Consider the following 26255-nt stretch of genomic DNA (forward strand, 5'->3'; position numbering starts at 1 on the left):
TCTTCCTTTCCTTTCCTGTCCATGCCTCCATCTGCCATGTGTGTCTCGGCCAGATCCCAGCAGGGGAACTGAAATCCCTGCCTTCATGCAAGCTGCACTGGGATCAGCTGCAGATGAGTACAAATACACTCACACACAAACAGAGAGATTAAAATAGTCTCAAGACAGCCCCTCACAACCCCTCCTGTGCCAGACGCTAAATTCTTTCACCCTTCTGTCTCGCCTCCCGCCCGAGGACGCGGCTCCCTGGAACTGGGTTATGCTTTAATTTGCTCCTAATTCTCAACTTTGAATGGTGTAAATTGTTTTCAGCTATCAAAGCCCCTAAAATTCAACACCGTAATTGGAATTTAAATCCACTCGGATCCCTTTTTAGCAACTGAAAATAATATAATTAGAGCAAATCCTTTGGTCCTAGCTTTATGTTCTGGAGGGGAGGAGAAAAAAAGAAGAGAGGTCAGAAATTAATCTCTCACCACCTTTAATTTAGTGTCTAACATTTACCCTATAGTGGTCCCTGCTAAAGCATGAAAGCACATTGGTATATCATAAAAATGATCTTCAAAGTTGACGTTTTGGATGTTTAAAATCAAAATTATGAGATACTAAATTAAGAATTTTAATTTTCAGAGTGTCAAAGGCATAATTATGAGATATAGAGTCCTAATTTAAAATTTTAAAGTCCAAATTTTGACAAAAAGTGTCTTATAACAAGGAAATAATTTTTTTTTTTTTTTTACGAATTTCATATTAACAACCAAAAGTCAAAATTATGACTTTGAAAATGAAAATCGTGAATTTTAAATAAATAAATAAAAAGACTGAATCTCATCATTATTACTAATTATAACCATGTTTCTTTTTTTCTTTCCGGTGGTATTTCATATTAAAGCCCTCTAAAACATCCTGAAATGTTTTTTCCTGATCTCAGTTTTTGTGACACTCGTCTGGGGAGGAAGGAAGTGCAAGGTGATAAGGAGGGAGGATTGGAAGAGGAGGGTGATGAAGAGTGTTATTATGGAAGAGGACCATGGGAAAGGCCTGCTCCTCGGGGGCATGGAGGCACTTCTCTGTGAAATAGCGGTTCCTCTATGGAACGTAATGGAATGTAAGGAAAGGCAGCTCACATCAAAGAGAGTGATGGCAGCTCAGGAAATTGAAGGACGGTATGCAAATTTCCACACAGGAATGCCAAGGATTGCATGAGTCAGTGGATATGGAGTGTAAATGTTCAAAGCGTGTGTGTGTCCATTCATCTCCCCGGGTGTATTCGGCTCACCTTGCGGAAGGCCGTCCCACACCTCCAGCCAGTCGTATTTGCAGTCACCCTCGCCCACCATCAGAGGGTCGTTCTCCAGGTCGAACGTGAGGAATGTTAGGGTGATGTCCATGTGGGGCGGTGCCATGATCATGTAGGAACACTCCAGATTGTGCGGGTATTTGTCCGGGAACCCCGGGGACTCGATCATGCCGGATGGGCTGGTGAAGTTGCGGAAGCAGAATTCCGACCCTAAGTGGATAAAGAGGATAAGAGGATATTAAATAAAAAGGGGGAAAAACTTTCACATTAGGAGAGAATAGAGGCACAAGCAATCGATCACAGCGTGGTATCTCATCTAACTTGCAGACTAGCGTTTTAGAGAGTCGTTCGTCACTGACAGCCATCTGGAAAACACAGCAGCTGTGGTGGTGAGACACTGAAATACACACGCTTTATGATTACAAATAGATGAAAAACACACAGTGAGAAAATGGTAAAGAGGCAGATGCATTAAGCGATATGAGCGGCACAGCATCATTTATTGTCACCCCTGGTAAATATGTGTTACAATCCTTAAAACAAATGAATATTTTATTGCAGTAGCATAATTTCACAGTAAAGGGGTTTGAAAAATCCAATGTTTAATTCAGGCTTTTTCATTCAGTGGTAAAAAACAAAGTTTTGAAATAATTCAAGAAATAAAGCACCAGTAGCACAATTATCGTTACTTGCCATCCCTTTAAATAAAATCTAACTCTGACCTGCAGCAAAATAGGCAGCTGTAGTTCACCATGTCTCCAAAACAACCAACCATCCATTTTCTATACCTGCTTCTTCCATAGTGGGTCGCGGGGGAGCTGGTTCCCTCTCTCTAGCAGTCTACGTGCGAGAAGCAGGGTACACCCTGGACAAGTCACCAGCCCGTCGCAGGGCAACAGACAGGACAAACAACCATGCATAGACCAATTCACACCTAAGGGCAATTTAGAGAGACCAATTAACCTAACAATCATGTTTTTGGACTGTGGGAGGAAGCCGGAGTACCTGGAGAGAACCCATGCAACTCCATGCAGAAAGGCCCCCAGCCGGGAGTCAAACCCAGGACCGTCTTGCTGCAGCAATAGTTCTACCAACTGTTCCACATAACAACCATTGGATGCTAAATGCAAACTAGTTGTTTGGAAATATTGTCAAACAACCTTTTCTTTCCTACCATTACAAACATAGACATGTGGAGTTTGCTGAAATCTACTGGGAGCTTTAGATGTTAAGTAAGGTGGAGGATCTGTAATGTTGTGGATCTGTTTTTCGTCCAAAGGCACTGAAAACCTTGTTAGAGTACATTGCATTATGAATACTAAAAAAATGGTCCAACAGACACAAAATCATCTTCCATGGCCATCTCATTCCCCAGACCTAAAGAGAAAAGTGCACAAGAGGACCCAGGACGATCCAAACAGCAAGCCTTAAAATCTAGCCGCACTGTCTTTATATCTGACTGAAAGCACCCGTAATTTCAAGATGTGCTCAAGATTTCTTGAGCACATCTTGAAGTTACGGGTTTTATGCCTGTGTTTTCCCTTAGTTGTGCCCTGAAACAGGTGCACCCTGATAATATTGTTATACTTCCTTAAATGCAGGACTAAAGAGACAGTCTGACCCCTGCTCTTTTGCACTCAATTAAAACAAGTGTACCCTGAACTCTTTTCTCCTTGCAGTCTCTTGGTTTCTTTCTGGGTGCATCTTTGTCCTTTAAAAAGTGCACACTCATGCACACCACCAAACTGGTGTAATGGTTCTAAGTGGGCCCTTTGCGGCCACTCCTCATTAGCCATGGAAATTTATGCGCCCAGGGTGGCTCACCTTGAGCGGCAGCAGCTGTGTAGCTCAGATCATCTACCCATCAGCCAATGCTCAACGGCCCACTGAGGAGCCCGAGTCATGGCCGAGCGTTTATGGACCAGCACCTCAATAAAGGTCTCAGAGAGGAGACATCCATGCAGACACAGCAAGCTAACAGAGAGCTTTGCACAAATGCCACACACGATCTCCTTCACAAACTGTTGTTACTTTCTGTCCTATTTCCTTCCTCTAAGGCATTTCTATCTTTATATCTTGGGTTACAATTGGCTGTGTCTAGTTGAATGTCTTTATGATCCTCTATTTTTATTCCTGCCAGAGGGTCAAATATCCTCATGAGATAATGTTGCTTAGAGACAGGACTTTCATTTGATCCCACTTAATTGCGAGTCATGAACGTCTGCACTATTGGCCTTGCTAAACCAACTAATAGAAGCCTTTGTAAATACCTTCCCAACCCTTGAGCTTTTTCACATTTTGACTTGTAACAACCGCAAACTTCATTGTAATTTACCAACACAGTCACTTTTGTATTCACCTCCATTTACTCTGATGCCCTTTCAAGAAATCTGGTACATCCACCTCCTTCAGAAGCCACCTAACTAGTAAGCAAAGTCGACATTTGTGTAATTTAATGTCAGTATAAATACAAATGTTCTGTAAAGGCCTCCAAGAACATTAGAGAACAAACTGCATCATGAAGACCAAGGATCACATTTAGGGAGCAATTTAAAGCAAGGTTAGGTTATAAAACAATATTTCACAAAGAATTCATCAGTCATCTAAAAATGGAAAGAATGGGACAACTGGAAACCTAAAAAGGCATCTCTGTCCACCTAAACTGACGGAGGCAGCCAAGAGGCTTATGGTAACCCTGGAGGAGGTGCAGACAGAACAACTATTAGTCTTGTTTGCAGTATGCCACAAGCCGTGTTGGGAATGTGGCCAAAACTGACTTTTCAGCTTCATGCAAAACACTTTGTGTGGAGAAAAACGTACACAATTTCCGCACAGTAAAACATGGTGGTGGCATCATTATGCTTTGGGGAAGTCAAGATTGTATATTAAAACAAAATGTTAGGGATTTTGAAGATGCGTGGAAGGAGGTGCTGGTGTCGGAGGTCCATTTACCATTTCAAGTTTGTGGTTATCACATGAGAAAATGTGAAAACGTTGACGGGCTATCTATATTTTTGCATGGTACTATAATCGTGATTAACTTGTGTTCATGTTCACTTATCTGCTGCTGAAGTTATGTACATTTTTAGATTTTGCAACCAGAGTCGGAATCAACCCTGTACTTGTGATACTTTCCCATCGCTGGCTGCATTAGAAAGCAGATTGGGAAGGTCAAGATGAAGAGGTATCTGGGGAACGTCAAACGTTGGAAAGCAGTTGTGCATCCAGCAGCAGCGCTGTGCTGTCTCAGAGAACTGCCAGTCTCCCTTTGATAATCACATTCAGGATTCATAAAAGCACCGTTTAAAGAGCACAGACACGTTAGCTGAGCATTCCAGTGGCAGAGCATTCCTGTGAGGCACCAGTCCTTATTATCGGGCTGGTGCGTAAAAGCAGAGGGGTCGACTGGCTGCTCCGGCCCTCCCTTGCCTGCGCTTGGTTAATGGTGGAGAACTGACCCCAATCAGCATGGAGACAGGAAGAAAAAACTCAGGAGACACATAGTGTTTTTCTTTTCTTCTCATAACATCTTTTTAAACCCATTGTGATGCAAATACCTTACATTTTTCACTTCTTGGCTTATATGTGTGCGTATTGGCATTTTCACAATGTCTTTGTCTACCGATCGATTCAACCTACACTGTGTGCGCTGTTCAGAAGATTTTGACACAAATGCATGAATCTACTCCCACGTGTTAGGAGCTGCATTCAACCTTTTGTGTCGAACCCCCCTCCCCACACACACACACGCACATACACACATCAAAACACAGGCGAATCAAATTGCTTCATACTACACACACACACATACACGCAGAGAGAAAAAGGCATGGTGAAATATGATGGTAATTTACATCGAGCTAAAGGCGGCATCTCCAAATCCCCTCACCTCTACGTTTAGTATTGCTTGTTTGGAGTTAACAGCATAAATTCTCCATGTAACTAATGTACCTATTGTGAAGGAGTAAATGAACTATTAAGCATGCATGAGCAGCCGTTAGCATGTGTTATTAAGTCAGTACTTTAAACGTGTGTGTGGATGAAAGTGCGTTAGATCCGCTAACATACTTTTAGATTGCTACTGGGTAACTGTGCAGCAAAAAACCCTCAATCTGAGCACAGCTTGACTCCACTGCGGTCTGTGTTCAAACTGTGTCAGGAACCCTCAGTGTGCCTGAACTAGTCACCCCCCATGTAGGTGTCTGTGCATGCATGAGTAACTCAGTGCTTGCTTAATAATTAGCAAATTTTTAGCATTGACAGCATCGTGATGGGGGAATCCTTTTTCCATTCTTGGAAAAAAAACCCTGTTTGCAGAGTAACGTTGGGGACACAGTAGACATGTGGAAGGAGATTCTCTTCTTGACCTTTTGACTTATTGCAAAACTCTATGAAGTAAAACTAACATGTACACAACCCTGAGCATAGTACCATGCCCACAGTAAAACATGGTGGTGCCGGCATCATGCACTGGGAATGCACATAATTTAGAAGCTCCTTAATATCTTAACTATTATAGAAAGGGTTTTATGAAATACAAGTCAAGTGGAAAAAGGTGCTCTGCTCACAGAGAGACAATGGTATGTTGAAATATAATGGTAATTTAGAGGAATCTCAACAACACACCTCGCCTCTCTGAGCTTACTGTGTTGCATGTTTGCAGTTAGCAGCATAAATTCTGCAGGTAACTAATGTCTATTAGGGAACTGTAAATAAATTACTGTTTGCATGAGTAGCTACATCATTAGGTGGTTAGTTTTGTTGCTTTTGTGTTGGTGGTTGAAGGTGTGTGTGTGAGACCCAGTAACACACTGCCTTAGATTCTTACTAGGTCACCATGCAGCAAAAAACACTCAATTTGAGCACAGCCTGACTCCACCGCACGCCGTGTTCAGACTGCGTCTGAACTAGCCGCCTCACATGTCATCGTCTGTGTGTGCGTGTGTGTGTGAGTATAAGTGCATGCATGAGTACCCCTCAGTTATTAGTTAGCAGCCAATGAACATGCTAAAAACAAGACTTGACCCATGGCTGATGCAGACACACAGACACGCCTGTCACTCACAGGCCCCCAGTTGGTGCTTGTGCCGCACCATGAAATGCCATTTGGCAAGAGATGTCTCCTGGCAGTGAGCGGGAGGTCATGGTGTGAGGGTGGCGCAGTGGGGGGAGACAAAGGGCGAGTTGCTGGGTAGAAACCACTCGTTTCTTTCACATGAGTGCCCTCCTCCAGCAGCAGTTCCACATGTTGTGTCAGGGTAATCCCTTGTCCCTCCTCCTTCGCTTCCTGTCTTCTTCTCCATCATTCCATCATTTTTCACCAGCAGAGCACTTAAGTCTCTCCAACTCCCCGTCTCGTCTGGCGTCGTCCCTCTCTACCCCCGTCCTCTCGTTGAGGCGCATCAAAACCACCTCTACCTCCCTGTCTCTGTCTGACAAACATCCACTGCTCAAACACAGGCGCGTCTCTCATGTAACACCACTTGGGTTCGGTTCAAGGTTTCATTGAAGAGATTCTCTCCAGAGGCGTCTGAGGAGGGATGAGTGCATGTAACCCAAGAGACGCTGTGCATTTGGTGGGCGGTTATTGTGGAAAATCCACAATAACAACAACAAAACATCATGAACAGCTACAGCAGCAGCTACAAAAAAGAGAAACAACATTTCTGGCATGGCACGGTGTTGACGCTTATTTAGAACCCAGAGCAGAAATAATTTTTATACAGAAAAATAATTCAATGAATTTTCATGCATTAAAAACAATCAAGGGTTTTCTTTTTCAGCTTCTTTCTGTTTGTGATCAAACCCCTTCACTCACTTTCTGATCAGGTCTTGTTTCATTCTGCGTCAAGCTTTTCTCATTACTGATTAGTCCTGTTTAATCACCTTTGCCAGTTAATTGCTTGAGTGTAATTTCAGCAGCAGGGTGACTTGGGCATTTCAGGAATAAACAACTCTGCAATCAGGAATATGGCAACAGCCAGGACTGACGCAATGGGGTCGGTGTCTAATCAACAAGATAGCATCAAAAATACACATGGAGCCAGTGTTTTGGCTGGAGTGCCAGTGGAGGGGGGTGTCCTGCCTTAGGCTCTGCTATTTCCCCCACTGCGACCCCACAGACGGTGCAGTCGGCAGCGGTCACGAAGGGGACCCAATGCCCTTAGGTGCTCTCTCACTGTCTTAACTCTGGATTGGCTGTGGTGTGACATGCTCCCCATCGTGCTAGTGGTGGGCTTTGGGGGGACCGGGGAAAATGGGGCCCTCTTCTGCTAATCTTCCTCCTGTAGCCGTGGTAACAGCATCAGTAGCACTTGACTGTGTACATGTTAAAATGTCTGAGAGGCGAATGGGTGATGAATAAAGGGTTAAGCACGCATGAGTAGGACTAAAGTAGGCCACGACAATAAGGGGGAGGAGGGAAGACGCATGCTTTCACTGTACAGACGCTTTAAAGAGATAGTTTGGGATTTTATATGTGAGGTTCAGTCAAAAGGTTGTAAGCAATAAATATCTTACGTAGTAGATGTTAGTAGAAAACATCCCTGGTGTCTCTATTAACTATGAATCCAAACGGCCATACCGAATCTCAAAAACATTATCAAAAGCGCAATTTTATGAGTTTTTAAACCATCGTCGCATTTGTATTAGAAAATTCTGTACAGAGAATCAACTGATTATTTAAACAGAAAATAGGGATAAGAGTTTGTGTGCCAGAGGTTATCTTTTTGTGTGAAAGTGAAAGAGTACCTGTCTGAAATAAAAGTAAAGCAGTGCTTTACTTTAAATCATTAAAATATAATTCACATAAACAACTGTAATGCTCTTTAGTTTTTTACATTTGACAGTCACTCTGACTAAAAAACCTTTACATATTCAGTTATCAGTACAAGTGTCACACAGGAAGGTCATTACTGCTGCAACACCTACCTCAATTTCCATTTGTAAATAGTTGTCGACTTCTCCGTAAATAAACGCCTAATAGAAACGGTAGTTTAAGGGTTTCATAAAATGGCTTTTAGGAGATTGGAGTTTATTTGACACAATAGAAATCCAGTTTGGTCTGGGCTGCTCTCGTACTAGCTATCAGCTTGGCGTCTTGGTATAAATCCAGATTAGTTAAGAAAATGGCCTGTCCAAGATAAAAGTTGATTTCTTTCCTGTTTTAAAATGACTCCAAATTCACAAAGGCAGTTTGAATCTTCAGAGAAGCCAACAATTGTTTACACTGAAAATGAAGGTGGAGGCGGCGTGTCCCCGTCAATCTTCTTGAGTGAATGTCATAATAAAAACAGAACATGTTCTGTGAGAGTAACTGCGTGACAGAAACATAAGGTAGTGTTTAAAAAAATCACTTAAAAACTTGTAATATTTTAGTTTTTCACACCAGAAATGTTTTTCACGTTTTGTTCTCAGTACATTTCACACTGGAACATCAACTCCTACCTCTGTTTCCTGTGTAAATAATAAGCAGTGCTTCTGCAAAGAAGACAATGGTTTAAATACTTATAAAATACTATTTTGAGACTGGGGTTGATTTTTTCAGACAATTACTCTAACTGGAAATCTGTCACATGTTCAGCTCTTACCAGCTACAATTCCTGTACAAATAATCATTTACGTTTGTGTAAATAACTCCAATGCAAACAGGGCTACTGTTTAAAGCTTTATAAAGTAGGATTTGCATAAAGCAATGACATTTTTGAGATTGGAGTAGTCTGCTTTAGTCTTGGCTTCTCAAACAAGCAGTTAGATTCAGCCTCTAGGACCTGCTAATCTGAATTTATATTAAAGATCCAAAGAGAATTATCTACAACAGGAAAGATATTAGCTGTTTTTAACCTTTAATCACAACCTTACTCCAGAAACTCTGAACTGTTCCTCTAACATGTGTATGTCTGAGGCGAGGATGTTGTTTTGGCACAAACACTTACACATTCTCCCTCTCGAGAGGCTCAGTGCTGGGGGGAGAAAGTCATAGGTCGACTCCTGATCCTCCTCTATGGAAGTAATTTACTTCACTGTACCCCATCACACACACACAGGTCAGCACAAACACATCCAAACCCCTTTGGAGTAGATACAGTCACTGCTTATGTAACAGGGTTCAATGAACAAAATGGAAACAAGCCACTGTATTTTCAGCTTATAGTTCAGAGAACACCAACACCAACACACACACACACACATACACAGAAGCAGTTAAAATCAGACACACACTGTCTGATTTTGAGACATTGTGGTGCTGCTGTGCTGTCTGTCCAAGATGGGGAGGAAGCTGAACACAAACACACATCTCCCAGCTGTGTGCTCTGATACCCATCTCTGGACGCACCCTTTAAAAACACATACAGACCCATAAACACAACCTTCACACTGGACACTCAGGTTGGATTTAAGTACTGGAATTATGGGTTTAAGGATACGTCCAGCTTGTGATACAAAACACAGTATTTCACGAAAACTACTGTAAGAACCTGATTTTGTTTTGTTTTACAAATCACAATCTAATAGCCTGATCAATGCCAGATTAGAATCAAGTAATCTCTAAAATAGGACCTCTCTGACAACACAAAGTAGGCTTAAAGATCTCAAAAACCAACCACTAGATACCCCAATTTAGAGAAATTGAAGAACAGATGAGAAACGAAATTAATGACTTGTCCAGGGGGTCACAAAAGACCCCAGAAGAACATGGAAAGCACTGTAGGCCACAGTTGCCTCAATGGTATGATTTAACAATGAGAAAGAGACTGGGAATGCATGTAGACGTTGCAGGGCCAAAACCACTGCAGAGCAAAAATAACAACATTTTCAAAACACATTCCCAAGACAGGAGAGAGGGACAACAAAAGACAAAAATTGAACTTTTTGGACAGTTTGTCCCCCGTTAAATCTGGTGTGACATTAACAAACCATTGAGGAAAAAGATGATCAATCCAGGAGCCAAACATGGTGGTAGTAGTGTGATGGTCTGGGTCTGTTCTGCCGATGTAGGACTTGGATGACTCTCATTAATTGATTGAATCATCAATTCTGCTCTCTACCAGAAAATCCTAATGTCCATGAACTTAAGTTCAAGCACACTCGGGTTATGCAAGCAGACACACACCAGCAAGTCTAACTCTAAATGGTTATAAAATCAAAAACAGATTTAGAGTTGGCCTAATCAAAGTTCAGACTCAAATCCATTTGAAACTCTGTGGCATGACCTTAAAATGACCTTTACTGATTGAAAACCCTTCAGTGTGGCTGAATTAAAACAATTCTGCAAAGAAGAGTGGGCCAAAATTCCTCAACACAGATGTGAAAGATTCATTGCCAGTTATACTCAAACGCGTGATTGCAGCTGTTGTTGCCAACGGTTGCCTCCTATTCGGCTTAGCAGGCAATTATTTTTACCACATACTGCCAGGTTGATTTGGATAGCTTTTTCTCCTAGTAAATCAAATAATTTGTACACTGCTTTTTGTATTTAGTCATCATATGTTTCCTATCCATTGTGCTAAGTAAACACATCTCAGTAAGGATCTTGGTTTTACCCCACAGAAGCTGAGAGGTGTTCAGTAGAAACGTGTGACCCAGGTTGCCACAGACAAACAGCCATGATGAGCGAGAGCGTGCAGGCAGAGGAGAAGCCATAATTAACACTTGGCCTCAATCACGCATCCTGAGTACATTTTCACTCTCTGATGTCCTCATTCCTTGTCAGTCTGGCGAACATTTCCCCAACCGTTTCCATTGTCTCACTTGTTTTTCCCGTCTCTCATGCTCAGCTATCACACCACCTCCACATATACAGGCAGAATCTCACACAACGAGCTGAGCAGAACCACCCACACACACCTACATGCACTTGCACACTGACACAATCTCCTATAGCCCCAGAATTTCTACCAGGATCGTATTAAACCTATGGCAACCGCATCCCCCATCCGGCAGCCTTCTTCTATCTGTGTCTGGGTGTGCGAGACAGATGCAATCTGAGCTAAAACATCATTGGGGTTCGAGGCGGTGGCCCTGGTAGCGGATCTGGGTCACAGTCGTTTGACACAAACGAGAGATTGTTTTTAAAGGTAGGAGGCGATAACTTGTGATAAGAGGAATGCTTAGTCAATTTCTTCCTTACAGCTCTTCCTCTTTTCATTTGTTGTGCTTAAATCAAGACACATGTTGGAAGCAAAATGATTCAGGAGCTACCTGAAACACTGCAAACGAAAATGTGCAGGTGAACTCACTTGAACATAAATCTTGCTGCTTCCGAAGGCCATTTAACCTCTTCTGCCACTGTGACTACTATAACAAACACACCCAAACACCAAAACAAATCTACTCCAACCTCGCGTGCACTTTGCCCACTTTGAGAGAATTCCATTTCGGCTCAAACTCATCCCCATCAATCTCCTCGCTTCAGCCTCTTTATACCTGCAGTCAGACTCCAACGTTACCCTGGAGCTCTCTCCATCATCCCACCACAGCCTCCCACATCCAGACTTCTTCATCTGACCAGAGGAAGCGGATCACGCGCCAGTTAAGGAACATCCCTTACATAGTTTATAGTGACTTAGGGGTTTCGCTTAATCTTTCTTATAAATTGGGGTCAGTGTTGGGATGAGTAATTCCAGGTTTTGAGGCCAAAATCACTAACTCACATAACAAAATCTATATGAAACCCGCTGATCCACATTTCCTTACCTGTTTTGAAGATCTCGTAGCGCAGAGAGAATCCCGCGCCCTGATGGGCGTAGTCTGAGACGAATCTGATCTGGATCGAGGACCCAGATGAGATGATGGGCGGCGGGGCGATGTTGCTGCAGTGTCGACCCAAAACATCAGCTGTATCCGAGGTCCCATCGCGGATCTCTATGAAGTCGTACCTGGTCCACAACAAGAGTGAAGAAATGGTTTTGTTTTTGCATTTTCTTGTAATAATTTGCCTAAAAAGTGATCTTTGTGTTGAGTTTCTAGCATGAGCGTCAGATATAATGAAAAACAAAAAAGTGACGGGGTAGGTAGGGGGACTTTTGCAACCGGCTTAGCTAATAAAAAACTGACAGGTGTTGACCAGACATGACTTTCATGTTAGAATCCATAGATTTCGGAGTACAACCAATCATAACGAGAAATAAACTGTGTTGTCTCCCCACAGATGGATTCAATAAAAGTAGCTCTTCTGACCCAGTTTTGCTCGGGACGGCACGCTCAGATCTCTTTGATGACAGCTCGGGGCAAACAATCCCCAAATCCCTGAATATTGGATCACAGGAAAGAAAACAGAGGGAGGGCTGTATTTCAAACAGGACATATTTTAGTGATTGTCTGTCAACTCCGAGGCAGAGGATGCGGGCAAACAGACAGCTGGATAGATTCATTAATAAGAGGAGTAAAAATAGATGGTTGAAGCTCATGAAAAAATCAAGAGGTGAGGGCATCAGCAGCATGCTGGGTTAGAGCCCACAGCTTCTAAATGTGAAGACTCTGTTCTGATTAGCTTCCACATACTTGTTTGCTCAGGTCTTCATTGAACTCTGACTGACCAACTGACCCTGAACAATAGAAGCAAATTCTTAACTGTCAGCTCAATGTGTGTGTGTGGGTTTAAGTGTGTGTGAGAGAAAGGCAGACAAAAAGGGAGAGTGCACCTGGCTAATCCTGAATTAGCTCATAGCTCTGTGTGCCATTCCTTTTGTCAGCATCACTGATTGAAACAACGTGCAGATTTGGTTCATGTTGGACGTTTTCATCCTTTTTTGGACTTTGTTACTTTAGAGAGAACATTCTGTTTGTTTGAACCCAATTCATCTCTGGCTGGCACAAATCCCGAAAAACGTTTAATGTACAACAAATGTTCTTGGTATTATGTTTTCAGTTTTAAACTGTGTGGATTTGTTTTGGAGGTCAGAACTCAAACCAGGCTGTTACGGCACAGCTCGTTCCGGTTGTAAGTTACATCAATGGTCTTGACTCAGTCTCAGATAAGTTGGTCTTAACTAAAACTTTATTGCTGAATTAAGTAAAAGAAACATTTTGCTTTTTGTGTTTTCACCTATAAATATTCTGGCCATTTGATGGAATATTTCACTTTTTATTCATTCATATGAATAAGTGCTATCATTTACTGGTTTAAAAAGTACCTCTATGGCTTGCCTTCAATTTTGGGATTTGATCAGCATTGAAATGGGTGATAATGTTTTAATTTTTGTTTAGTGCCTGGTGCTGAAGTGCTGTTTAAAGCAGGGCTCATTATAATTTATTTGAGTAATTATGCTCTTTCACAGACTATTAGACTCACTTTTCTACCTCCTATTTTCTCTAAACCATGTGTTCGATTTTTTCACCAAATGGGCATGTTGATGTGTTTCATGCTGCAAGAGTGAACCATTATCTTGCCATTTTGGTCTCCATAGTTTCATCCCCTTTTCTGCTACGAGTGTGTCCTGCAGTCCAAATGTGTTTTCCTGTGTTGCTAACTGCATCTCTGCAGGAGCCTTGCAGCTAAGTGAAAGCACCCTCCGAACTTGCAGACATGCAAACAGACTTGTCTGAATTAGTTCATGTGACAAAGCTGTCAAGGAACAAAAGGGTCGCTGCTATCTCACTAATTAGTGTGATGAGCTGTTGGTTGCTGACAAAGAATTACAGGCATCTCTGGATTTGAACACATATTTAAAGCCAGTATCTTTTCTAATGTTTTTGATTCTGCTTTAAAATGAAAACCATTCAGGGTATACTGAGATATAGCAATCAGCTCAAGCCTATGGCTGCTTGTGGGATCTCAGTGCTAAAATGGCTTTTGTAGTGCCAGCTTGAAATAAAACCTGGATTAAGAAGACTCACTAAGCTTCTTTTGTTTAGCTATCTCGCTCCTGCAGTGTATCGACTCCGATGCTCAGCATTCAAACTAAGACTGCTGATCGAGGGATAATCCCAGCACATTAATCTGGGTCAGGGTGGCACATGCAAAGGTGAGGACTTAAACATTAAAGGGCTGAAATAAGCTGAAAATGGTGCAACTGTTGTCAGTCCTGCATAGAAAAAAGGTGGAGAAAGCCAAAGTATAAATTTGTATTTACTCACAGAAGGAAATTGTAGTGGAAACTGGCTCCTGAACATACAGAGCAGGTAAAATTGACATGGTTTGGATGCAAGGATGCAAAGTCAGATAAATGTGAAGAAATATGCAGCTGATTTGGGCAATAGGAGCTGCAAGATGCAACAAACATACGTTACAAATCTGGCAATCTCCACTTATGCAAGCTAGACAATGAATTTGTTTGTCCTCGCATTGCAATAAACAAACTGGTTTAAATCATGACGAGACGTGGTTAAGTCCTTATGTCACAGGCAGTTTGAGGATTTGAAGTTTCCGGGCTGAGTAGCTCTAACGCTTATGGCCAAAGAAACTGTCGTCCAATACTCTTATACATGTCCTGCTTGTAATCCTGCATTACAGAGGCGATCGTAGAGGCTTTAGTGCCAGGCTCCCACAGTGAGTCTGTGAGAGCCACTGCCATCCCTAATGCTTAAGGATGTAACTGACACATGCTTGAGGAAAACAACATCCAAGAACGTGCCAACAAGCACACACACTCATGCAAACAAGTACACAACGTGGAGAAATGGGCAAACACGGGCGCGCACGCATACACTGAGCAGCGTATCTCCAACACCAGGGATAAAAGGCCCGTGAAAGAGCTGAGAGCCTAATTAGGTTTTAATTGATTTTGGAGTGGGTCTTTATCCTTCTTTCTGTCTCTCCCTCTCTCCTGTCGTGGATTAGCGTCAGCGAGTGAGTGTTCCTCAGATGTGATTATTGACCTGTTCGCTCAGCCTCTCCCCAGGCTCTGATGAATACATGTATGAGGGCCTGACGCGCGAGAGCACGCTGTCTGCCTCTCTCAGACGCGTAGTTGAACACATTCCAGGATGTTGCGCACAAATCGCCTGCACACGCGCTCGCAGACCCACGATGATACTGCATTCACACATTGAAGCAGACAGGTCCAGATTCCATTAGGGGTTGTTTTGAACCAAACTCCGCCCTTTCTGTCTGACACCACCATCCATTCCCCTTATGTGTCTGGGTTCTTCCTGACCGACCCCACGTTGAGGGAGCCATAATAAGGCAGCCGCTTCACCCTCTATCTTTTCCCCTTTAGGGAGTAGCTGGAACAGAGGGAGAGGGGTTAAGGAAACTAAAACCCCTCAGGGGCCAGTAATTCTGCACCGGTCCAGACATGTCTTCTCTTCTTCTGCTCTCATATATCACAGCACCCCTGCGTCAAAGCAACTAATTGCCTTTCACACTTTTGCTGTTTTCTAGCAACCAGGGACATTTCCTCCAGCCAACAGTACCTCATTCCAGCCAAACAGAAGTCTAGTATGAATTGACCATATGTGTGCACATTATTATGTCTCCTTATCAGCCTTTGGGACCTTATGAGCTCTTCTGGGTCACACTGAGTCCTATAAACACCCACTGGTTTGTTCACTTTACTTTTACATTCATTGTTGCTCTTCTTTTATTATTAGTTAAATCAGCAACCAAGATCTCGTTTGCAAAACTCTCTTGAACGCCTTTTCAAAAGGAGCTACAAATTAAACCGCAAGATTAACCACAATTTGGTTGCGGCAACACTGGTTGTCTGATTTATTTTGTTTTTGCAGATAATGCAGCAACAGCTGTTTCTGAATATCTGCAAACAAAACCTGGCTGGATTTAAACACTTGGGGCTTCCAGCAGAGATGATTTTCCCCTCTCTGTTGTATCATGTTTTTTTTTTCTAATTTTCCACTCTCAGAGCACAGAAACCCACTAAATCCCTATCTGTCAGACAATGAAGAGTCAGTCGTCTGTCGCTTCCTTGTCTGACGACGCACAGAAGCAGAAACAAGGCGAGGTAGACGGCACATACACTCCATCGTCCCGGCTCTCTCCCAACCTCAGAGGACTCTAATAAACTGTAAGTGCCTCTGAAATATTAACTAGATGCTGCGAGTGAAATCCCAGCAGATCTGCAGGGGCTGCCATCTTCAATCTACCCCAAAACAAACTCTACGTCTCTTCCTTGTGTCCCAATGCTTCAGTGCCTTTCCTCTACTGTCCATCACTAATTCATACTTACAGATGACGGGGGGGCAAAACCACTGACCGCAAACCATCTCGGGCCAGTGTGGCATTGGTCTGAAACTGCAGGTGTGAACCCTGCTGGATCCCTGCTAAAGGATAACATCTGCTTTGTCAACATATGAATGATTAGGCGTTTCCCAGAAAGTTTCACATTTCTACAAATATTCTCAGGGGCTTAGTAGGAAATCTGCAGATGCAAATGCTCATTGATCCTCAAGGTTTGGGGTCAGTCTGCCTCAAGCTCGGACTGGAACCACTGCTCCTCTGCATCTAAAGATGACCGGATGCCTCCTTTAAGAGGTTTTCCAAGCACATTCCCACTGAACGGAGACCCTGGTGTAGATCCAAAACATGGAGGAGCTCAGCTTTGCTGAGCAGAGGGACGTGTGGGTTTCCCTCCTAGAACTGCTACCCACAGGACCAGATCTTGGGTAAGCGGAAGATGATGGATGGATGGAACTACACATTTCTTATGCTCATCCATAGCTCAGTTTCTCAGGGTGAAGTTGACCAAGTGATCTCAGCAGGTATTTTATCATCATTCTGTGATTGAAATGGCCGTTACTCCTGGAGGCTGATGATGACGATTTCTTCCTAAACGTCGGCCAAGTGCCAAATATCGACAACCAATGCTGAACAACTCCCTTCAGCCGTGACCTTTGGGAACTCATCCATCTCCTTTCGCCCTGAACACTGCTCTTCCTCACCACCTTTCCTTTAGGCTGTTGTTGATCATCTATAGATTTCCCATTACAAGTGGAATAGATCGATGCCCCTCTGTGCCCCTTGGGTACCAGTAAGAGAGTGATACAGCACAAAGAAACACACACTCTCCTGCAGAGTTACCTGTCATGTGGAGGCAAAGTGTGGATCTACAGGTATATGTACATGGGAGTGTGTGCATGCGATGTTATGAAGTTATATCATAAAACCTTATCACTGCAGGCGGCGTTCAATAACAAATAACCACATAAAAGAGAAAATAAAACCCTCAAAGGTGGAAGAAATGATCTCCCTCAGTGCAACTGTGTCTGTCTCAATGTTTAATTTGGGTGAGTGAAATTAAAACAGATCCTCCTTGGGCTAGAGGAGAGACAGAAAGGGAGAAAAGGAAACTAGACAGACTGAGAGAGGAGGTTGAGTCAAAATAGAAATGAAGCAGAAGAGAAACAGGAAAACAAGAAGGAATCGTCTCCACCTCGAGCTCTGTCTCTCTTCCTCAGCAGCTCTTGGTATATCACTAGGTAGCAACCTGGGGCTCAGTGATGGCAGATTGCATTAGAGATATGGGCCTGATATTTCATCTAGCCTTTATTACATTTAGTTCACATCAATCGGCTGGCAGCCTGGAGGTAAGAGCTATTTGGCACATGGCCGGACTCCCCCTGAAATGAAATCCTGAATTAAAGTGCCACCTCAGACACGAAGCGCCTGCACGAGGCTGCCGATTTGATTGCTGCAGTAGAGCCGCGGTCTTCAGCCGCATCCAAGTGCTGACTGCCTAAACCTACTGGGTGGAAAGAAAAAAGAAATCACCAGCTGGCCTGGGATATTGGCCAGAGTTCAGAACACATGTATGGGCTGAGCAAGCAGTTTTTCTTTGCTTTTTATGAGGGCCTAAAGTGTCCAGGGAGGGGCTATGATGGCCGATAAGCACTTTCACACTGACAGGCTGCATCTTTAAGCATGTGTGTGTTTTTAGGCATCCAAAACATAAAGCGCCTTGGAACTTGCAACCCTTGAACATTGTCATTTTATCACATTACAACACTTCAATTCATGTTATTTGAATTGTATGTGATAAACCAATACCAAATAGTGAAGTGGAAGGAAAATGATACATAGTGTTTTTAAGAATAATCATCTGAAAGTGTGTAGTGTATGTGTGTTTATCTCTCTTTTAGTCTGATCACCTTAAATAAAATCCAGTGCAATCAAAAACCTTCAGCTCTCACCTAATCAGAAACTAGTCTACTGGTTTGGGATTTATTCTTTGTATAAATCTAGCTGTTCGTGAATGCCTTGTTTGAGAAATTAATCAGAGAAGACGCCAGGAGGACCTGCACAGAGCCACAGCTTAGGTGGAACAATGTGGGTGCTATTAGTCGTGCACTCAACAAATCTGGGCTTTATGGAAAAGCAGCAGAAAGAAAGCCATTTCTGAAAGAAAGCTATAAGAAGTACCATTTAAAGCTGAACCAAGCCATGTAGGGTACACAGAAAACATGTGGAAGAACCTTTTGGCTAAGTGTTGTGGCAAACTTACACCCTAAACACTTTATCCTCAGGGTGACACATGGAGTTGGCAACATCATGCTGTGGGGATGCTTTTTTTCAGCAGGGGCAGATGGGAAGATGGATGGAGCTAAATACACGCTTGAAGAAAAGGTGTTAGAAGCTGCGAAAGACTTGCGTATGAGTTAAAGGTTCACCTTCCTGCAGGACAAGCATACAACTTAATCAAAGCATATTCATGTGACCGAATGACTTAATCAATTAACACGTAAAAAATTCAATTCAGATGCTCTCCATCTAATCTGATTTAGCTATTCTGCAAAGAAAAAGAAAAATGAGTAGAAGGTGCTGGACAAAATAAATACACCAAAAGGTGGTTCTAAAAAGTATTGACTCAGATGGGCTGAATCTGCATGCCCAACTTTTCCGATTCATATGTGTAAATATGCTGAAGACCGTGTATCTTCTTTCCTTCAATTCAGAATCAGCTTTATTGACAAGTTTGTACAGACAAACAAGGAATTTGATTCCGGTACACTCTGCTCTATTTTGATAATTCTGCTGTAGATTTAAATTTGCAGTTGATAGATTATGCAAGGAGCTGTATTCATCTGCAATCTTTATGACATTTCCATCATCAGCGCTCCTCTCCTCAGGTAGCCGCTTTGCTCTGCTGCTGTCTCTGTAATGTCTGACGTTATGCAGATTCCCCGCCCTGGCCGAGATAGTAAACTTGGCACCTCTGCACCACGCTTCTGGCTGTCCTCATGGAGAACCATGAAAACATGCAAAAAGTCTGCTCTCTGCTCGCCCGCTCACACCGTCATGCCTAATCACACAGGCGGAAAGAAGGGAAAAGAACCTGTAAAGGAGCTTCAAGGCTTGGATCAAGCCTTGCAGAAAGCATTACACAGGATGAGGAGAACAGAAATATCTCAGCGGTTATTTTAATGCCTCGAAGGGGAAAAGCATCTTCTTTTTATCAGCAGAACATTAGTGTTAGAGGTCACGTATACATAAATTTTGTTGTGATTCTGTTGTTGTAATGGGGGTATTTCATGGCATTGGATGGATGGATACAGGAAAACAGGAAGCAGAGCTGCTAATCTTACAAAGCAACATGCTTGCAGTGTTGCTCACATGAAACCCCCGCCCACCAATGCTTAGTAACTCATCCTCAGTGCAAACACACAGGAAGAAGGGAGTCTGAGTGGGAGTGTGTGTTAGAGGGCAGGCAGAGGCCTCCGACCCTCCAGGCAAGTGTTAAAATAGGGAAAAACTATTGCAATAAAACAGTCTCCGTCTTGCATGCCTTTGGGCTGTGAGAAACTCCTTATCAACAGCAGAGTTGTTCTCCGAGCTGGATGTCCACTGAGTTCGCGCCGTTTGAGGCGTATCGCTGGTGTTAACGTATTGGCAAAAGAGATAATTACTCACCATTTCTGCCTTCTGACAGGGAGTGACAGGAATGTCGGGGGACACAAAGAGGCGGCATCAAAATAACATTTCCAGTTTGGTGTGGCAATGTGACACAGCCAAATGAAAGGAGCTGACAATCATTACGAAAGCCCCTTTGGCCGACGGAGCTATTGATGTGCTTGTGGAAGTAACATTTTTCTCCTGGCCATCTTTGTCAGAGAACAATGCAACACCAGCCATCTGGGATTATTAGAGCCTAGATTTAAGGAGAGAGAGGGGGAACCAAAGAATTGGGAAGCATGTGTTCATTGTGCAGAATGAACAAACACAAAAACTGGTTGTGATGAGAAATATTCTCCTTCTCCTGGTTGTTAAAAACTGGATCCAACAAAGGAGACAGTGATTTCCTTCGAGATCAAAGACAATACAAGCCCATATGTTTTTGATTATTCACATCTCAGATATAGGAAACTGACCAGGTTGGCTTTATTCAGATAAACAGCTGGATTTCATTTACTTTTCTCTACTTTTTCCCCCGCTTGCCCTGTTTATTCTTCCTCTCTGCCTACACCATCCACCATGACTTGGCTCTTTGATCCCGTTTCGGTTTTCTTCCCTCCAACTGCCCTGCATGCCCAACTTTAACTGTGCAAATTTCAAACACATCCTGCTATTTGATTATCAGATGGAGAGAGGGGGATTGGGTGTTTATAGTCTTGATAATGCCGAAATGTTGCCAGAGTTTCCCCGATTTCTTTTGTCTGGAATAAGTATATTTCAACAGATACTGACAAGCATGCAACCAGATATTCCCTTAATCATCATCTCACAGTCAAAATTCACTGACGAGGTATTTCAATGCTTCATTCCTCTGTGACCTAAATGACAGAGCTAAAAAGGGCAACATTTGATTTTTCTCTAAGACAAGTTTTGGTGGCTGCGGGGAATAGTGTGGCAAAAGGAGAGGACGACGCCAGACAGAATCCGGGGCGAAATGAGCCAAATAGTGTGGTTTTGGTGGGGCAGAACATTTTTGAAAGCTAAAAAGGAAAATCTAATTGCATTTCTATAAAACACATAAGCACCAATTATTCCTGCGGCCACTAAAATAACATCCATCATTGCTGATAGAATTAGTTCATTTTTCACTTTCATTTGTGAGTTTACATGATACATAGATTTAAGCAGCACTGTATCCTAAAGTTAGTATTAGTTTTTAATATTGCATATTGTTCAGAATATTTTACCTTCTTGTCGTATAACAGCTTGATATTAGCTGGTAAATCCGTCAGCCTTGATCTAATAGTGCACAAAATAACTGCATGCTAATAAATGCAAGTATTGACTTATTAATACAACTTTATGGTTTCTAGAAGTTTTTCTACCATCTGTTCTCACCTCTTCTCTCTATTCTACTCAAATAATAAATAAATAAAAACTTTAAACTAAAAACTTTAAAATAAAACGATACAAAAAAAAAAGACAGACAAAAAGGTTCTGTTATGCTCCGTCTTGATTATGTTCTTATCATTTATTTCTAAAGGACTGTCTGTCTGTCTGTTTTGGGACAGTTGGCTTTAAAATGTTCCAGCAAACTTGAGTCTGGCTTCTGCTGCTGATGTTTGCATGGTGGGGTGGAGATATGACAGCTGATGTTCAAATTCTGTTTTCTGCATTATTCAAATAATAGATTCCTCATGGTTACAGTTTGGTAAATATTTCAACATGTTTTGATCACCACCAACGTTTTCCATAAAAGTGGCTTCAAAAGAAAAGGCCACAACTCATCACTTGGGCAGAGAAATACTGCTTCAGGTAAATGGACCTCAGAGTAAAGACACAGCTCCTCCTCTCCTCCTGATCTTACTTGCAGTCGAGCCTCTCGATCTCGAAGTGAGGGTTGAAGTTGAGGACGATGCGCTGCGAGGGCTCTGGGGCTTGAATGATCCAGTGGCAGTTCTGATGAGGAGGATACTCCAGAGGATAACCGGGGGAGGTGATGTAACCGGGCTTACTGGCATCCAAGACACCTCCACATTCTGGAGCTGGGGAGAGTACAGAAAGAGGTGGATTATTAATTCATTTGAAGCATTTCTTGATATTTCCACAACAGCCATAAAAATGCAGTAAACCTTCTCTCCTCTCTGTGCGATGACGTGATGAACAACAGATGAGCACTAAGACAAAGAAAGCAATTTACGCCTTCAGTTTGGGAGAAATTGAAAAAAACGTCACCATTGTGGATTCTCAATGCGCTATTAAAACAAGAAAAGATGATGCATTTATTGAACACACACACAAGCGAGGAAACACAATGTTTTATCCTCCTCTAACACACCCAGTCTCTTATCTCCCTCCTCCTCCTTGGGGACCGTTCCTCCAAGTGTAATTGTTGCTCTGGCAAGCCAATCTGCAAACATTAGGACACATTCCCCGATCCTATCGCGCTCTCTCAGGAACAATAGCCTGCCAATAGCGTCGCTCGGAAGGCTCAGGCAGGAAGTGACACGCAGACGGCCTGTCTAGCGGGGTCCTGAGGGGTCACCCCGACTCTGTAATAAGAAGCTAACACTGCAACAAAGACCCCATTCTCTGCTCGCACGGCCACATGAGCTTTCCCACTTTGAGTTATCTCTCACAAACATGGCAAACACATAAACTGACATGCATAGACAAAGGGAACATGTACAACAGTATTCTGCACATAGAAAAGGATGCTTCGCACACACAGCTCTGCGTATGGTGGTTCCTTTATTACATTTTATTATAGCAGGGAACATGTTCTCCATGACAACAGCAGGAGCTGGTTTATTGTAGCTAACATTGTTATTTGGCTGCATGCATGTGTGCTTGTGTGTTTTCTCATGGTCCAGTGGGAACTGTAAATCTAATTAACTTTATATTGAACTCAAACACCTCCACATTATTACTCAGCTGCTGTTCAGTGGCCAGATGAGGAAAACATCAAACAGATGAAGGAAATATGGCAACAAAAGGTAGTTAATGTTTAATTTAGGGGTAAGGAGCAAGACCACGCCTCAACCATACCTCCAAATAACAGGAGAACCTACTGATGGCTTGTTCATCCAGCACACCAGGTTAAACTCTCATTCATTACCGCACCCATCCTTCTGCTATTTTGATCTCTTTTTACCCCAAGCACCCCTGTTGTCTTCTTCTTTTTACAAATCTTTATAATTCCACCCATTGCCCTCATCACGTCTTAACGACCCCTTCTCAGTCCACTCATCCCACCTGTAAGACTTCCCTGATTAAGCTCAAGCTTCTGATTAATCTTTTCTTTATTTCCTCCTCCCTTTAAGGTGAAGTCACATCGTTGTGGTCCTTGTTGTTAAACTGATTGTTAAACACTGTATATGCTTAAAAATGCAACCGCCTACCACTAGATTTAACCACTCAGCCTCTGAATCCAATCTGCTCTTGACATAAATGGGCTGAATTTATATATATATTTTTTTGCTTGTTTCTTTCAGATTTCTGTGAACACTTCAATAAAAGAAAATGAAATAAAGAAATACAAGCACCAAAGGCTTGAAGTGTAATAGACCCTTCAACTGTTGACATTTTCACCACCTATTGTGCTTAAAAGGCACACTTAAGATTCTCTGACATTTGACAGAGCCGCGATGGCTTTCTTACTTTGTTACCGGAGAGGAGCGACGCCCACGCTCGCACATCAGCCCCTTGCAGCTGCCGGTGATTTCATGCGAGTACGTGACTCCGGCTACCCACAGAAGCTCACCGAGCAAATACACAGCAGAAGATGAGCTGCAAATGCACGCATTAACACACACCCAGCTGCTGCTGCATGTTCAAATGCACACCCACGAGTGATGGCACCTTTGTGGGCCTGTCCATCACGTGGACCAGCATAGAATCAGCTAGCAGAAAATGTTCAAAAAGATAGCAGGAATGGCAAAGAATGACTGAGACAGACAGGAAGCCTCACATGCACACACAGACGTGGCTTTATCTGCCTGGGCTATGCAGACAGACAGTCATTGTTGAGAAGCCCATGGAGGGAACGGTGTGCAGGAGGCTATCGGCGCACAGAGCCTCGGCAGATTAAGCCCTTCGAGGAGAAATCCTGCAGCCTCAACACTTTTTTCCTCTGAGCTGCCCATTGAGCGGCCTCTAAGGAAGGTGGGGAGAGAGATGGAGAGTGGAGAAAAAGGGATTACAGTGGAGGGAAAAATAGTAGAGGAAGAGAGGGGATGAAAGGGAGGAAGAGGGAGATGACTAAGGAGAGACGGACAAAAGACAGATTGAGGCAGAAAAAAGGGAGACGGAGATTGATCGGAAAGAGGAGGAAGAGGACGAGGGTTGATTTATGATGGGTGGGTGTGGGAAAAAGAGTATAGGAGGTAATGGGTGAGCGACAGATGTGTTGAGGAAAAGGTGATGAGGAAGAAGAAATTCAGAGGATGAGGTTGATGCAGAGAACCTCACGAGCCTCATTAAGACATGCCTGTGATGCGGTGGCTCCCTGTAGACACAGACCCCTCAGTGAAACGTCTGTCAGTCAGCTCACACACACACACACGCGCACTCTGACACTGGCATCATATACTCTAAATTGACAAAAGGTGTTCCAATCACTTCCATGACCACATTTGTATAAAATCGATATGGAATGACAGCAACTCAACCACAAGGTGCAGGCCACAGAGCAGAGTCAGCTAAGTTGCATGATGTGCCAATAAATACAGCCCTTCAAACTTCATGAGGCCTTCAGAGTAACACAAGAACAGTGTGCAGAGAGCTTCATGGAATGAGCTTCCATGACTGGGTAGCTGCATCCAGGCCTTGCATTACCAAGGGCAATGCAAGGTGTAGGTTGCAGTGGCGTAAAGCACGCAGCAACTGGACTCTACAGTGGCGGAGACACATTCTCAATTGACGGATCATCCCTCCCTGTTTGACAATCCCATAAACAAGTCTAGGATTAGAAGTTGTTAGGAGAATCACACTTGCCTGACTGTATTGTTTCAAGTGTAACATTCAGTGAAGGGGTGATCAAGGTGTGGGGATGTTTTCAGGAGTTGTGGAGCATTGTGGGAACAGTTTGGAGATGGACAAGGTCATTAAAGACATGGATGAGCAAGTTGGGTGTGGAAAAACCTTACTGGCCAGCACAGAGTCTTGACCTCTGTCTGATCAAACACCTTTAAGATGAATTAGAGCGAAGATTGAGAGCCAGGTTTTCTCATCCAACATCCAACCACAGAAATAAACTTAAAGGTAGAAAGGTCAAATATTGCCATTGTTCTCTCCTAAACCTTGTGGAAAGCCTTCCTAGAAGAGTTGAAACTGTCATATCTGCACAGGATGGGCTGACACCATAATAAACCCTATTAACAAGGGGATGTGACTCAAGTAACAAAGTAATCAAGCAACAACATATATCAATAGATGAGTGTGCGCTCTTTTAATTTCTTAGTCATTTTTTACACTAATGTTTAATGTGTTTTGGTGGGAACGACTTGTGGAGAAGCACTCAGGAGTGGCCAGAGAGCCTCATGAATTACACCGTCTTGTCTTGTAGAGAAGCCCATCTGTCTTCATATAGACACATTCCTTTCATGCAACCACCAAAACCTTATTACTCCAGAGCAATGAAGTTAGTATCTGTGTCTGTTTGCGGAGCCATGGCATCTAAATAAAATTTAAATCCAGCAGAAGCACCGTGACTTTGTATATTCTTCCGAAGCAGCTGCACAATCTAATTTGAGCAGATTGAATCAATGAAATAAGTAAACTCACTCTTTGCATGTGTGCAAATTTGAGTCACTCCCGATCAACTTGGACTGGGGGATGTCTTTATCTCCTTTATCAGAGAAAATGTGCATATGTCTGCATGTCTTAGCTCATGTCCTGCCGTGTGTGTGTGTCTGTAAGTGCACATTCATTTTCTTATTCCTATTAGCCTCCTTATCAGGGAAGCATAGCTTCACACTCTGGGATAAGCTGTGAGAACGAGGATAAAGCCCTTCATCATTCTTGCCGTCTCGTGCCCGTACCCTCCCAGCCCACCACCACCTTAATTAAAATGTGCTATCACCCTGAGAGAAGGAAGAAGAGGGGCAAGTGGGGTGGTTTTAATCTCAGTAATTCTGGACTGGACCAAAGCAGAGCATCTTCATGAATCCC

The 26255-nt window shown here is 43.0% G+C and overlaps 1 protein-coding gene across 2 annotated transcripts in view; it reads right to left on the reverse strand.

Moving 5' to 3' along the window:
* nrp2a (neuropilin 2a) overlaps positions 1–26255 on the reverse strand; it is a 73371-nt gene that overhangs the window by 40541 nt on the left and 6575 nt on the right. For both annotated transcript variants that reach the window (XM_047355097.1, XM_047355098.1), the window contains exons 2-4: positions 21952–22129; positions 11996–12177; positions 1280–1510 (exon numbers count right to left, since the gene is read on the reverse strand). In XM_047355097.1, coding sequence (XP_047211053.1) covers positions 1280–1510; positions 11996–12177; positions 21952–22129 — 591 coding nt within the window. The remainder of the gene's footprint in view (positions 1–1279; positions 1511–11995; positions 12178–21951; positions 22130–26255) is intronic.

This window comes from Girardinichthys multiradiatus, chromosome 24 (genome assembly GCF_021462225.1).
Source record: "Girardinichthys multiradiatus isolate DD_20200921_A chromosome 24, DD_fGirMul_XY1, whole genome shotgun sequence".
NCBI lineage: Eukaryota > Metazoa > Chordata > Actinopteri > Cyprinodontiformes > Goodeidae > Girardinichthys > Girardinichthys multiradiatus.